Here is a 15,694-nt window from a genome sequence, read left to right as displayed (position 1 = left end):
TTATATTTCATATTTTGGTTATTTATATTACAGTGCCTTCTTTGAAGATACGAATCGCTTCTCTTCCTTGTCATTGGATCCACGTACTTAAGTATTGCTGCTGTAACCAGCACAGGTACGTACTTTTTTATAATCCGGGGTGGAGAAAAGCAACGTACTTAAAGTGCCCTGCTCAAAGACACAAGCAAAATTCACATGGATTGAAACCCCGACCTCGTGGTTGAGAAACCATGGCCTTTCACGTTGCACCAAACCGCTGTACTGAAAGCTGATAACGTGTGTGGTTTTGTGGGAAATTGCCTGACTTCTAGAAGGCAGTTAATATCTCAAAATGAATAACATCCATAACGGATAGCATAAGGCACAATGAACATACAACATCGACCACTGTTGAATTAAAGCTATAGTACCATGCTAAATTTCGATGTACAGTATTATATAATCTAGTTTACTGTTAACAAATACAATAAATATGATTATTTACTTACCAATCATTAAAAAAAACATTCAATGTAAAAAGGCACTATTCAGATTAAACATATCTCATATTGTTTATAAAATACAAATAATGCTCTGTTCACATTATCAAGTTATTTGACAAATTTGTGTCATGTGCCCATATATGGGCATTGTGATGTCATACTGAATTACACCCAAATATGGGCATATCACACTTTATTTTGTCACACAAAATTTGATAGGGTGGAGAGAGCTTAAAACTACGGTACTGCATAGAAAATCCAAACTTGATTAAAAATATTTCTTACCGGTGTAAAAGTTACAAAGTGAATAACGTTCATAATACTGTAATCGACATACAATTTGATTTGAAAACTGTATCACTTGATATCAATGTTCACAAAGATTCAGAGAATAATAGGTATCCTAAGTTGGAAGAAATCCACTTCCAGGAAATCCCGTTAAATGAGCTTTCTTTAAATAATTTATTTTATTTTGCTGGGCATGGTGATACCCATCGGCAATAACCATCGTGAGACAATTCATTAAAAGTAGTAAAAACATACGAATGTTATGAATTTGCAGGAGACGGGTTATTTTTTCTTGGTTTTGCGGCAGTGCCGGAGGACGTTCCAATTTCTGGGAGGCTTAGGATGCTGAGAGAAGAATGCATTTCTGTCGTTTTTAAAATACATGCCATACTCTTGTTACAAGCTCAATATCTTTATATTTTCAAGTAACATTTACTGCACATTAACTAATTTTAAATTGCACCATTTGATTACAAGAGACCATATTGAAGATTGAAGTTAATAAATTTTAAGTTCACAAAAATAATAACAAAGTTAAAGTGTTAAAATATAGTAAGAAATATATAGTTCTCATCAGGATTAAAACCCAAGATATTTCAATTATTCTCACTGAAGGCAGAGGCACATCCAAGTCGATGGTTGTTTTCATATGCAGAACACAACTCGACGGGGTGCTTGTAATGGATCGTTTTTAATGATGATCCACCCAGACTGCATCTGACAATACAGATGGCGTTCTGTCGTCAAGCGCTCACAATGATCAGAGATGAATTCGTTGGCTGATGATCATCCGATTGTGACACAGTGTGGACCCTGCTTTCGGGAACAAAAAAGCAGTGTAATGATTACAGTGTAAGCATTGTAGAGACAGTGTAGAAATTTTATGGAAAACAAAGCAGCTGTTAATTTCTATAAGCAACTTTGATATTTCTAGAGGGCGCCACATGTCATAAAGGTCAATCGGGACAACTTTTCACCCCACGAGATAAGACAACAGGCTGCTGCATGCTTCTCTGGAGGCGATGTATAGCACCTCCTGCTAGGCCTATACCTGATTTGTAAGTGTAGTATTCATTTTCCATTATTAATTGCAATTTTGTATTAACTGCCACTTCCTGCATGGCCTTTCCCCAACAAAAAGCAAGTATCAGTCACAAATTTTGTCTCAATTGACCTTTGACATGTAGCGCCCTCTTGAGATATCGAAGTCGCTTATAAGCGTATGCCTGTATCAAGGTCAATAAACATAAACACAACATAAGTTTATGTTGATTGAACTTGGGCATGTGCAGTTCAAACTGCGAATTAGCTTATTTAATTTAAAAGTTGAGAATCACCACTGTCATAAACACCATTATAATCATCCCCACTATGGTAAACATTACATTGTCATCATTATATTAAATGAAAATCATCCATCATTACTGTAAAATAATGATAAGTAGCTATTTTATAAATCTGACCTATTTATATGGAATGTATCAATATTATTATTTATCTTGTTTATTGCAAATATTCTGAATGAATACTTTATGTTTATTTGTATTTATATACGTACGACTGTAGCAAATTTGTATCTTATTATTTTGAAAAACGTAAAAGGTAAGATTTCTTTCACAGACACTCCCAAGTTAAAAAATTTGCAGGCAGGAGACCTTTGAAAATTCAACCCTTCCCCCTTTAAGGTGTTTGACCCCCACCCCCTGAAATTTCATTTCCTAAATGCTCAAAAATGCATTCAGGATCTGCATGTTTCCCTTTGAGAATACATCATTTCAGGTTGTCTCCATACTATTTTTTTTCACACTGTTCGCTTTCTTTGATCTTATCCGACAGCGCTTTAAAAAATGACATGTCTACAGAGACTATCACAAATTATCATTCTTCCCGCATACTGTACGAGAATTGAACATCCTTCATGAATCTGTTGTACAGGCACAGTCTCTTACTATTTTCAAGAGGGGAATACTAAATTAAATTTCTGCCTGCTTGCATCAATTTCCACCAAGCGCTCCAGTCTTCAATTCAATGAAGTTTGCACTTTAACGGAAGAAGTCTTGGTGCAGTGTAAATATACATGGTGTTACCATGATATTTAAGTACTTTAGAATTTTTAGTAAGGGCTACAAAGGTCAAAAATAGTACATGGCATAACATTTATGCGTCAGATTTTGGTCCTTAAGTGTGGGAGTGAGAGACAGACCCTAAATGTGTGAGTCTTATGCAGAATGAGTGAGACCTGGTGTGTATGCTTTTACCATTCTTGTTTTTGTTTTTTGTTGTTTATTTATTTTTCATTTTTTTCCCTTTTTTTTTTTGGGGGGGGGGGGTTGTTTCTTTAAAGACGTAAGCTATATAGTTGGTGGTTGTTCCTGCATGTGTGTTACACCCCCTACAATTGAAGGTCAACCTCCTTGTCAGGACTAGCATTAATCCAGCGATTCATAATCCATTTTGTTCCCTTGGTAACTGGACAGCCTCCGTGCCATGTGAAATCATCCAATTCTCCCAGCCATCCTGTCTCTTCATTAATTAAGTGATTGTACCATAGCACAGCTTTCCCTCTCTCTGGTTTAAGCCTCAGGTTGGCCTCACTACATTTGGAGTTAAGATGGGTGCTGCCACTGTGACGAAAATCCTGTTAAAAAAAATATGATATTTACTGTCACTTTAAAAGAAACAAGCATTTTCTTAAAAACAAAATACAGGTCTCCTCTAATTTAAAACCCTTCCAATTAAACACCACCTCCAATTAAATTTTCTTTGGTCCTAAATTTAGAAATGTCTTTTATCTCTGTTATTCTAATTAGAGACCAAAGCTGATAAAGACCATGGAAACCATGGTCAAAGAAGTGGTCTTTAATTGTAGGGAGACCTGTACTTAGATATGGTTTAAGTGCTAAAGACCATGGAAACCCTGGTCCCAGAAGTGGTCTTTAATTGGAGGGAGAACTTAGATATGGTTTAAGTGCTAAAGACCATGAAAAACCCTGGTCCCAGAAGTGGTCTTTAATTGGAGGGTACTTAGATATGGTTTAAGTGCTAAAGACCATGGAAAACCCTGGTCCCAGAAGTGGTCTTTAATTGGAGGGTACTTAGATATGGTTTAAGTGCTAAAGACCATGGAAACCCTGGTCCCAGAAGTAGTCTTTAATTAGAGGGAGAACTGTACTTAGATACGGTTTAAGTGCCAAAGACCATAGAAATCCTGATCCCAGAAGTGGTTTTTCATTTTAGGGAGACCTGTACTTAGATACCGTTTAAGTGCTGAAGACCATAGAAACCCTGGTCCCAGAAGTGGTATTTAATTGGAGGGAGAACTGAACTTAGATATGGTTTAAGTGTTAAAGACCATGGAAACCCTGGTTCCAGAAGTGGTCTTTCATTGGAGGGAGACATGTACTTAGATACAGTTTAAGTTAGCTTGCTTAAAAACTGAAAACAAAATGAATTTCAAGCCTCATTTATTATTTAATGTAACCCATTGTATATTTCTTTCCATCAATTTTGTTCCATTACTAAACATTTTTTTAATATCCCACCTCAAAATCATATAATTTAAGGTGTTCTGAGGTGGGCAGCACATACTATGCCCAATTTTGTATTGTTTCTTGACATAAAAATAGTTTTCCTGTCTTGATCTGGTTGGTGGGAGTGGTGGCCTGCTCAATGAAGAAACTTTACTCCCTGACCCATTCCACCTCCACAGATGCTGTGACTGACAGAAATGTATAAAAACATTTTTAAAAAAATTTAAAAAAAATACAAATACAGTTCGCCCTCCAATTCGAGACCACCTTTGCGACCTGAAAATATGGGATGGTCTCTGGGTTTGGTCTCTTTCTGTTAAAAGATTGAGGACTTTGTGGTCTGAATTAGAGGTCATGAAGTAGTTGCACACACATCTATCAAAGTGAAAAAGCATTACTCGATACTAAGGTTCAAATATAAATTATTTTTAAAGAAGCTTTTGTTGTTTACAAAATGCTACTTCACTCATTTTCATTGTACAAATAATAAATACTCACACGTTGATTAAATGTCTTGTTATTGGCAACTGGGAAAGCAGTCTCACCCCCTTCTTCAACATCATTCAGATATACCATGAATGTAAGATAGCGACAAATCATGCATTTAGTGTTCTTGTGTAGGTGGCAGCAGGGTAGGTTGGTGGATCCCGAGTCCTGGTGGGCATTGTAGTGACCATGTTGTCCATAATGGACAACTTGGATGGCATTATGTTTGTCAACCAACATTGGAGGAATGCCAAGGATAGCCTTTAACCTTTAAAATCGGAGTTCAAGTTTTAGTTTATTGTATACTCATAAAAATAGTAAATGATCAGGATAACATTTTTTAAGCCTTTCTACGACAGGGACGGATACAGAGATGTCCAAAAAGGGGAGCCGAAAGGGGGTGTCGAAAATGAGGCTGACCAAGACAACACTACCCTTGGGTCCAGGGGAATTCCCCGCGAAATTTTTGTTTTCTAGACACCAGAAAATAACCTTTGGGGCGTTTTAGGTAATTAATATATTTCTTTTTCTTTCTTTCTTTTTTTTACACTTTTTGTTTTACACTTTCCAAAAAGGAGGGGGGAGGGGGTGGCATGTATGAAGTTAACAATTTATTTTGACAAACTTCCTCTATTGTCATGTGTTCATCAATACCTATAATGGTAGGAATTCATTTGTCCAGTTGCGATTGTGGCTCCATTTGCGGTACACTGCGTTTTAATCAATACACTGTTTTAAATGAGAGTGATTTCATTAGTGCAGTTGTGATGCGCCTCTGTAACCGCATGCGCTTATTTTAATAGCTCCATGGAGCGATTCGTCCATTTTGATTTCAGCACGCCGTGCGGGGTGGTGAATCAATGCAAAAAGGCCTTTAAAAACGCATGTGCATGGAATCATCAAAATGCACTGTAAACGGAAATGCAACTGGAGCCAGAATCGCAACCGGATAGATAGATTCCTAGCTTTACAGTATCTTGTAGTGCATTAAATTCAACAGCAGGAATGCTATCATTTATAAGAATCCTGTTGAATTTCTTTAAAAATACAAGACAATATAATTTCGGTAAAATATTTAACATTATAAGAATAATTAAAACATTTTATCACACTTCCATAACTTTTTCTAAAAAGCTCTCTCTATTGTTCTGCTTTGACAATTATATACATTGAATAAATTCTCTTAATGAGGTATAGAGAGTCAAGTTATATTTTGTCATGATATAAAATCCTGGTACTTTACGAGATTTGAACCCAGACTCTGGGATTGGAAGGCAAGCTACAGCTTCATATTTACCTTCGTTTAAACTTGTCTAGCAGCTTATCCTTGTGGTTATCTGGAAAGATCCAAGCCTGTTCACTAAATCGTGATTTCTTAGTTGGTGAGGTCTTCACAAGATAATTCATATATTCTGTCATCTCTCTTGGTGTAACATTTGACATCTCTTCTTTGGTAACCAGGTCTTTAAATAGAGAACAAAATCCAATATAAATGCCTTTTTTTCATATATTAATGATCTCTTCACCCCATACACTTCCTCTCGTTGCCTTTACTCCAATTTGCAAAATCTTCTTACCTCAGAGCTGTAGAAAACTAAGAGTGTGTAATAGACATTTTAATGGTGGGTGGGTGATAACATTGGTAAACTCTAATAAGAGTGAATTTTAAGGATGGAAAAGTGGGTTAAAAAGGATGGGTGGAGGGCCATGAAATTAACTTTAGACTGGGTGATAAACTCCAAGGCTGGATGGCCCCGCCCATCTCCACCCACCATAACTACACTGCCCCACCATGACAAAAGGAAGCAAGTGCCAGTCAAAGTAAATACTACAACCTATGGACATCGATGTCCACATTTTGAATTGAAAATACAAAACATTTTATGTAAATAAAGGTATAAAGACTAAAAGGAGGAAAATAACCTATTATTTTGTTATTAATATTATTAAAACTTTATTTTTTTACACGGAAAGCTTGTCTCACCCAGAGGGTGTTATTCTAAAAGGCTGTGTTGTCATTGAAATTGGAAAATAAGGGTATAAAAAAAAAAATACTAACACATAATCACAAAAAAAGACGAGTACCAGCTCAAATCAGCGCAGATGTTAAGGCAGTACTTAGCGACGCCCCTGCCTACTGCTCGGCCAGTCAATTTGCACAAAGTGTTATTTACGAGGTTACTTGCAAGCACAGCAACATGTTAATAGTGTACTAGTATATGCACATTCATTGTTTTATTATCATTAATATCATATTCACACCTACCATTTTTGTTTGGGTCAATTCCAAGATCTGCATAACTATTGTGGAACAAAAGATGAAATAAACATAAATCCAATGAATACTGTACTCTAAAATTGTATTAATCAGTAATAGAGATACTACAGTAGGCTTTAAAATTATCAAAATTATAGTACAGTATAATGAAAAAATATAAAGAAGAAATATAAATGGTGCTGACTAATTTTACAATATTTTTCATGATTATTTAAATAACAAAAACAGCAACAACAATAAAAAAATAATGATAATAATATATTGTTTATTATATTTATTTAATGAATATAACAGTGCAAAAAATTTACTTAAATACAAATTAAGCAAGTTTGTTTATGACAGACAGTATATGTTTATTAAAAAAATAAGTGAGTAATAAATAAGGGTGAATTTTACAAACAAGGTTATGCGATAATGATTATTAATTAGCAAACTATTTTTTTTATTGCAATTAAAAATTATTTGATTGGACGATGAATCAACTCACATTGTTCTTAAATCAGCATCATCGAGGTATATATCAAAATTATCCTCAATTGTTATTTTCATCTGCAGAAAAATATGAAATTGCTAGCAGAATTTAACTATGGTATAATATTAAATTAGGAGTAATGTACTGTACTGTACTTTTGAAGGCAGCTTGGTGCAGTGGGAATGGTGGTTTCCCAACCTCAAGGTCAGGCTTCGCTGTGCATTTCATTTGTCTTCTTTAGCAAGGCACTTTATCTACAGGTGCACTGCTTCAGTCTAACCTGCTGTATCAATGGGTACCACAGCAAATTGTTGGGAGTAAACTGTAGTGGAGCAGTGTCTCATCCTGGGGCAACAGCACACTCTCATCTGTTTCACATGACTTGGAACTGGGGATAAGCTGGGCTCATATATACATACTTATTATTGAATACAGTAAATACAAAGAGAAAGATGTTAAGTGTCAAGAACTATAGAAATTGGAAGAGTACCTCAGTTTTTTTGTCTCCACTACTATAAAACCTCCCAGGAGCTAGTTTTGCTCCTTTGGGAAGCTAATTGAAATACAATTACCTCTGTAAAGTCCAGTTTCTGATCTCCATTACTGTCCATAATTTTAATACCATTAACACCTTTGGATTCTTGTTGAGTTATGCTGCTTTCAAGTCCAATTTTCTTGGCTAAATTAATCATATGTTCACACTCTGCCTCAGTAAAAAAATCTTTAATTTCTGAAAATAGGTAAAAAATAAAGTTTTAATGTAAATATACTTATTCTTTGGTGATCACGGTCCCTGTTTTTTTAGTATGGCTCAAATTGCCCTACCTACTTCAAGTTGATTCTTGGTTTAAAATGCCTACAGCACCCTACTTTAACATGCCTCTATTAAACTCTAAGGAATTTCTACTTCTGCTTTAAGTCTGTGCTAAATAAGATAACAATTCTTTCTTGTATTAATCAGTAATAGAGATACTACAGTAGGCTTAAAAATTATCAAAATTATAGTACAGTATAATGAAAAAATATAAAGAAGAAATATAAATGGTGCTGACTAATTTTACAATATTTTTCATGATTATTTAAATAACAAAAACAGCAACAACAATAAAAAAAATAATGATAATAGTATATTGTTTATTATATTTATTTAATGAATATAACAGTGCAAACAAATTACTTAAATACAAATTAAGCAAGTTTGTTTATGACAGACAGTATACGTTTATTAAAAAAATAAGTGAGTAATAAATAAGGGTGAATTTTACAAACAAGGTTATGCGATAATGATTATTAATTAGCAAACTATTTTTTTTATTGCAATTAAAAATTATTTGATTGGACGATGAATCAACTCACATTGTTCTTAAATCAGCATCATCGAGGTATATATCAAAATTATCCTCAATTGTTATTTTCATCTGCAGAAAAATATGAAATTGCTAGCAGAATTTAACTATGGTATAATATTAAATTAGGAGTAATGTACTGTACTGTACTTTTGAAGGCAGCTTGGTGCAGTGGGAATGGTGGTTTCCCAACCTCAAGGTCAGGCTTCGCTGTGCATTTCATTTGTCTTCTTTAGCAAGGCACTTTATCTACAGGTGCACTGCTTCAGTCTAACCTGCTGTATCAATGGGTACCACAGCAAATTGTTGGGAGTAAACTGTAGTGGAGCAGTGTCCCATCCTGGGGCAACAGCACACTCTCATCTGTTTCACATGACTTGAAACTGGGGATAGGCTCCAGCCCATATGAGCCTCTTGGCTCATATGGGCTCATATATACCATACTTAATATTACTGAATACAGTAAATACAAAGAGAAAGATAGATGTTAATTGTCAAGAACTATAGAAATTGGAAGAGTACCTCAGTTTTTTTGTCTCCACTACTATAAAACCTCCCAGGAGCTAGTTTTGCTCCTTTGGGAAGCTAATTAAAATACAATTACCTCTGTAAAGTCCAGTTTCTGATCTCCATTACTGTCCATAATTTTAATACCATTAACACCCTTGGATTCTTGTTGGGTTATGCTGCTTTCAAGTCCAATTTTCTTGGCTAAATTAATCATATGTTCACACTCTGCCTCAGTAAAAAAATCTTTAATTTCTGAAAATAGGTAAAAAATAAAGTTTGAATGTAAATATACTTATTCTTCGGTCATGGTCCCTGTTTTTTATGGCATAGTATGGCTCAAATTCCCCTACCTACTTCAAGTTGATTCTTGGTTTAAAATGCCTACAGTACCCTACTTTAACATGCCTCTATTAAACTCTAAGGAATTTCTACTTCTGCTTTAAGTCTGTGCTAAATAAAATAACAATTCTTTCTTTCTTTTTTTTTTTGGTGAGGGTCAATACTCTCCGATAGCTATGGCTGTTTGAATGTGTTTTTGCACTTTAAGTTAAGGTTACTGTTTCTTTTTGTGTTACAATTATTTGTTCTTACAATTATTTGTTCTTACCAAATATTAATGGTTTCATATTCAGTGTTGAAATATGTAAAGGCTTATCTCCATCTAGTGTGATTAAACGAGTGTGACCAACCTTCATAAAAGCAATTGGATAAAGTATTGTTAGGCTGAGTATATAGTATATAGTTCTATAGTCCTAATATAGTATATAGTCCTATTCTTATTCTATCAAAAATATTGCAGTGAGTAGAGTACAAACGACATCAGTGGTTCCAACCTGGTGTGCGCAAAAAATAAACTGTAGTACGCCCTGTCAAAAGGGACAGCGAAAAATGGAATGTTGGAGCTAGATTTTAATCAAGACCAAATTTTCATAATACCATACAAAAGTGCGTGCCTTAAGGAATAGGAGTAGTTTAGTCTCATTGTTACTATTGTTATTATGATTATTATTTTTATTTTATTTTATTGTTATCATTTTATTGTTATTTGCATTTTCTCAGTTGGCCTATATTATTCTTCTGTAAAGCGCATAGGGGCAATGTGCAATATGCGCTATATAAATATTACATTATTATTGTTATTATCAATGATCAATACCTTTGACATAGGCATAGACTTTGTTCACAAACGGATTTCCCATTAAAATATTCCAAAAGCGACTCGGTTCATGGGCCGAGTTGGATAAGGGCCGAGTCGGTTAAGGGCCGAGTCGGTTAAGGGCCGAGTTGACAAGGGCCGAGTTGGTGTATGGGCCAAGTTGGATAAGGGCGAAGTCGGACAAGGGCCGAGAAGGTGTATGGAACGAGTTGGTTGTGGGCCGAGTCAGTTAAAGGGTCGACTTGACAAGGGCCGAGTTGGTTATGGGCCGAGTCGGTTAGGGGCCAAGTTGGCAGTAGGCCGAGTCGGTATGGTCCGCGTTTACCTGCACCTGTGGAAAACCAGCATAACACACGACCCTTTAGTTTTGCACACAGGGACACACAATGTTTGATATGTTGACACAAAAAGCATATTTGACTAAAAACTCGGGTAGCAGTTAAAGAGATACAGATTTTTGAATATTTAACACCAAGGCAAGGGGACAAAATGGGAAAAAGGGTGGTTTTTAATTAATGAATATTTAAAAAATCTGTATCTCAAGATTCTTATTTAACCGTTCCGGTGTTTTTTTTGTCAAATAAGCTTTTTAGGTCTTAGAAAAATCAGTTCTACAAAATATCAAACAAGTTTTTTAACACCCAACAACCTCCCACCCAACAGCCCGGCGTTCCATACGCTACGGCGCAACATGCTAGAAGTCATCTACAACAGCAACACAGTACAGTGACAATGTTCATGGTCGGTAAATATTAAAATAAAGCTTCAAACCTCGACGCCATCTAGCCGTGTCAGTTCATTCCGTCCTGATTTACTACACTGGTTTTTGTCTGTTCCATCATCTGCCAGACATAAATCAGATACATGATTTGGATCCGTGTATTTATTTTCTTCCTCATAACCTACAGAAGTACTGAATAATAAGAACAAAATCCATCCTACAATACGTTCAGACATGTTTTGATTGTTTACAGTCAACTCTGACCTTCGCACAACATCTTATTTAATTTGTTAATAGGCCTATTCATTTATATTGTAATTTTAATTTTTTACCAGTAAAAACTAAACTAAATAAAACACAGTGATGAAAATTATCATCATCATATAGATATATACTGTATTATTAATTTATAAATTAATTTAATGCTATATAATTTATATAATAAATACTTTTTGATTTTTTTTTCAAAGCAGACGATTTGCCAAAAAATTCCAGCAGCAACTTCGCAAGAAGCATGGCGGCTGGTGGTGTGGATAGCAATGCTGTCCCTCAGTCTAAAAAGGTATTTGGAGGGGGAGGGACTATACAATATGTGTGTCTTTAATTATAGTATGTACTACAGTTTAATGGATCTCTTATCTGCACCAGTCAGCTCGAGGCCTTTCCACCCAGCTCTATCTAGGCCTAGGCTAGGTTATCTAGGCTTGGAGGCCTAGCCTAGGCTTCCTTCCTACTAGAATAGGGACTTGGCCCTAGTCTAGGCCTTTCTGTAGGGAAGAGGCCTAGCTAGGGCCAGGCTAAGCTACTACTACAAAGAAAATTAAAAGGTTTAGCTAACTAGGCTTCATTCAGCAGCCTATGCCAAAAGTTTATTAAGGTGTATAGAATAGGCCTATCTGTCACCCCATCTGTCACCAGCATTGTTATTACATTCAAAATTTTAAAAATGTTTGTATATTACAGGGTGCTGTGGTGATCAGCAACATACATACCGATATAGTTTGTACTTCATTTACTGACAAATTGATGCTGATAATTACACAGTACCAAAAACTGGGTACAGTGGTAAGTGTTTAATTATTAATTCAAATTGTGAGTTATTGTAGTTTTTTACCTGCTGCAGGTTTTTTTGTTTTTTTTCTGACCAGTACAATTAGTGTCCTTGGAACCAATGTCTCCTTTCACAAATTTTTAACAACATTCTTCATGATACTGTTAAAGCCCCATTCCCGGCAAAATTTCACTAAAAATGACTTTTTTTAGAAAATATGCATTTGCATTACTCCAATTATTATAAATCATGGAAAAATATTGGCATGAATTTTAGTTTTACGCAAAAGACTAAAAAAAATGAGAAATACAGACTCTGTCTCTTATACACATCTAGATTTTCATTCTTAGGAATGTCTAAATTCAGTTAAACTAGCAATTCCGTATTATATTTATAAATCTTTATAACATTATACAAAAATTAGATTTTTCTTAAAAATTGAAATTTTGCCGGGAATGGGGCTTTAAAGGACCATGATCATGATGAAGATGACTTTGACATCAGCACTGTTTTCCATGGAACAATTGGTAGTAAAGTAGTAAAAATATTCATGATTTAGTGGAAGATTGTTTTCCCGGAGATTCTTGCTTGCGGGAGTGAGGGATAGACCATTCTGATTTCCGGAAAGCTCCTGCAGGAGATAACTGATGTAATGACTACTATTTAATTAATTTTAATTAACTAAATTATTTCTTTCATGTTTTTTAGATGTATGTTTTTAATGAGGCTGAGATTTCTGGAATGCAACAGCCTTTGTTCAACACCAAAGTACTTATTGGCAAAGATGAGGTATTGGCTACAGTAGTTGTTAATGGGTACTGTTAATAGTCACACCACATCACCTTATTGACACATGCACAAACACACACATGCATATCCAGTGTACATAGATGCATAGATATACAAAGTTTATATATTTATTATGAAATATCTACTTACATTGAACAGAAAATTTAGGAAAAATAATAGATTAAGATAAATCTGATGAAAAACAAAAAAATACGTTCCATTTGATAATTAATCTACAGTCAGTAGCCTTGTTTAATTGTTCTTTAATCGCGTTCATTGATAGGTGTTAAGTGGCTCTGCATAACAGCAGTAACCATGGTGATGTATAGAGTTACCGCCGCATCTCAGTGGTGTTCACAGAGATCATCAGCATTACCTTATGTAAATTAGCTGCCTTTGTGAGTCATAGCTGGATGTCGCTGTTTATAGACAGCAGGAATACAATTATTATTATTTAAAAAATTATGTTTTTATCAATTTCATACAGTTTTAAAATTGACAAATGGTTTCAAAACAAGCAGCATTGCGCGCGTTTTTTCCAGGTCAGTTTTTGTCATATGGTATAACCAATGATTTCTCGACTGGAGATCATCAGTGTTACTTATCTGATAGGAAACGGCCGTGTAAGCATGACTAGTAATAAGAAATAATCTACATGTATCTGATCTGGTTTTTTTTTTTCTTGCCCACAGCCTGTCACCCACGTGTATGCAAGAAATATAGCTTTGAAGTTGCACCAGCTTGGAAACACTAAGCCCCTATTGTTAACATTGGCATTAAAAGATGATACGCCAGAAATGTTGAAAGCCATTTTAGAAAGTATAACACAATGCAAAGTTTGGTGACCTAAGACCCAAATTCACATATATTGCCAATTGTTGGCTTCATTCACATTGATGAGTGGATGGCAAGTTACAAGACATAGACTTAAGGCCAAATAAAAACAATTAGTTTCTCATCCTAATATTTTGAAAATGGAGAATGAGGGCACTCCGAGATGGTTGATGGGAAACAGTACTACTTTCTCACCTTTACCAAGTAGATACATTGAAAGCAAATAAAAGAAGCACTAGACATGATTCATACCATATGTATCCCCAACCACAAATGATCGATAGAGAAATTTTACTGATGTGAGTTGCCAGATTTTCGTACATTTCATAAAATAAAGGAAATTGGTGAAGCAGAGAAAATGGATTTGCAAGGGGACGACAAACTAGTAATTGTTTTTTTGGCCAAATCAATCAAGCAATAGGCAAGAATTAAATACATAGGTACAATACTTATCCTTCAATGATAAGCCAATGAAGTAAAGCTAAGTACCTATGATAGGCCTATTTTGTTGAAGCCAGATAAAATTATTTGGGAGGATTTCAATAGTGCCAGAACTAATACAATCATTCGGCTCTGGTGGTATAATATTACACTCCAACACATTCATTTTAATAGTGTTATTGTTTGTATGATTTATATTACCACAGTATTATTATTATTATTATTATTACTATTTACCTTAAATAGGCCAATATTTTAATGAATGGACATTTCCGAAGTGTCAATCAAAATATGTGCATGTCCTACAATCGCAGTCTAGTCCCAAAAACACATGTGTTTTATATACGGCCGTAATATGGCAAAACAACGTAACTACAGTACCGTTATATCTTTTGAAGTTACGTTTTTTTACGTTGGAACGGCCGCATAGCTGGTTTACACTAGTATTTTGTGGGACCTTAGGCACAAAATTTAAGGGGCGTGGTGTAGCAAAAGGCCCATTAGGTTTATTTTTCTATTTTATTTTATTTTGTATAAAAATATATACATCCTTGGCCGGTAGTTAAAAACTGAAGTGGCAAGGTTGCAAATAGAATATATAAAAAACACCACGAATTATCATTATCATTATATTAAAATTCTATAAAAAGCATACATTGAATCACATATACTGTATGCAGTATTAAAGAAAACATATATAAACCCTAAAAATTGATCCAACAAGCAAAGATTAAGAATTAAACCCAAAAAATTAATGGTTGAAACATCAACCATTGAATTAAAGCTGCTGAAACTAAAATATCAAATCAACCATTGAAACATAATTTTAAAAATAGAGATTAAGCCTATCTATCTATATTGTAGGTTATTATAGATAAAGCAAGACAGTACTGAGATTCTAACTCCAGACACCCCTCCCCACACCTATCTATATCTATAGAAACCCTTCAACAAGTATTGCATAAATATTCTTAAATTTATAAATCAACGACATGTTTACTTTAAACATACAGTATTGAAATGCACAACAATTTTTCAATTTCTGTTAAACCTCAACAAATTATTTGTTGAACAATAGAGAACTTAATGTGATTGTTTTGGTTTTTTGAATAAAAGCTGTAAATAAACTGAGTCATAATTTTTTTTATTCTATTGTTGTCTATTTTAATTGCCTCATTGGTTAATCATCAAAGGCAATGCAAATAAAAACTATTTTGTACCCGAAGTTGCAGAGAATGCTGAAAGAAATTCAAGTTATAGAAACCAAATTCCTGTACCTAATATAAGCCAAATGGTAGCATGTATTTGCA

At 34.6% G+C, this 15,694-nt stretch overlaps 2 protein-coding genes across 3 annotated transcripts; one reads left to right on the top strand and one right to left on the bottom strand.

Moving 5' to 3' along the window:
- Window positions 1-419: 419 nt before the first annotated feature.
- Window positions 420-11,527, bottom strand: LOC117117930 (transmembrane prolyl 4-hydroxylase-like). 2 transcript variants are annotated; one of them, XM_033262413.1, is made up of 8 exons: window positions 11,320-11,527; window positions 10,000-10,081; window positions 9,487-9,644; window positions 8,893-8,954; window positions 7,053-7,087; window positions 6,084-6,249; window positions 4,799-5,054; window positions 420-3,408 (listed from the first exon to the last, which is right to left on the bottom strand). In XM_033262413.1, exons 1-8 carry the CDS (start codon window positions 11,503-11,505, stop codon window positions 3,163-3,165), a joined length of 1,191 nt encoding a protein of 396 aa, XP_033118304.1. In that variant the 5' UTR covers window positions 11,506-11,527; the 3' UTR covers window positions 420-3,162. The 2 variants fall into 2 exon arrangements, with proteins under 2 accessions (XP_033118304.1, XP_033118303.1); XM_033262412.1 differs by lacking the exon at window positions 8,893-8,954 and adding an exon at window positions 7,552-7,613.
- Window positions 11,528-11,742: 215 nt separating this feature from the next.
- On the top strand, window positions 11,743-15,515 carry LOC117117937 (proteasome assembly chaperone 3-like). Its single transcript, XM_033262421.1, has 4 exons — window positions 11,743-11,831; window positions 12,233-12,334; window positions 13,029-13,109; window positions 13,802-15,515. The coding sequence occupies exons 1-4, from the start codon at window positions 11,784-11,786 to the stop codon at window positions 13,952-13,954; spliced, it is 384 nt and encodes a 127-aa protein (XP_033118312.1). The 5' UTR covers window positions 11,743-11,783; the 3' UTR covers window positions 13,955-15,515.
- Window positions 15,516-15,694: the final 179 nt, after the last annotated feature.

Source organism: Anneissia japonica, unplaced genomic scaffold (assembly GCF_011630105.1).
Source record: "Anneissia japonica isolate Jap-2015-1 unplaced genomic scaffold, ASM1163010v1 scaffold3106_len312699_cov133, whole genome shotgun sequence".
NCBI lineage: Eukaryota > Metazoa > Echinodermata > Crinoidea > Comatulida > Comatulidae > Anneissia > Anneissia japonica.
The sequence above is the reverse complement of the archived record's forward strand: the minus strand, read 5'-3'. Positions and strand labels throughout refer to the sequence as shown.

Coding starts and splice junctions, on each gene's coding strand:
- LOC117117930 (XM_033262413.1), bottom strand. CDS start 11,505: ATGTCTGAACGTATTGTAGGATGGATTTTGTTCTTATTATTCAGTACT. Junction 9,645..9,999: donor TATGAAACCATTAATATTTG/GTAAGAACAAAT, acceptor ACCTATTTTCAG/AAATTAAAGATTTTTTTACT. Junction 6,250..7,052: donor AATTGACCCAAACAAAAATG/GTAGGTGTGAAT, acceptor CTCTATTTAAAG/ACCTGGTTACCAAAGAAGAG.
- LOC117117937 (XM_033262421.1), top strand. CDS start 11,784: ATGGCGGCTGGTGGTGTGGATAGCAATGCTGTCCCTCAGTCTAAAAAG. Junction 11,832..12,232: donor CTGTCCCTCAGTCTAAAAAG/GTATTTGGAGGG, acceptor TGTATATTACAG/GGTGCTGTGGTGATCAGCAA. Junction 13,110..13,801: donor TACTTATTGGCAAAGATGAG/GTATTGGCTACA, acceptor TCTTGCCCACAG/CCTGTCACCCACGTGTATGC.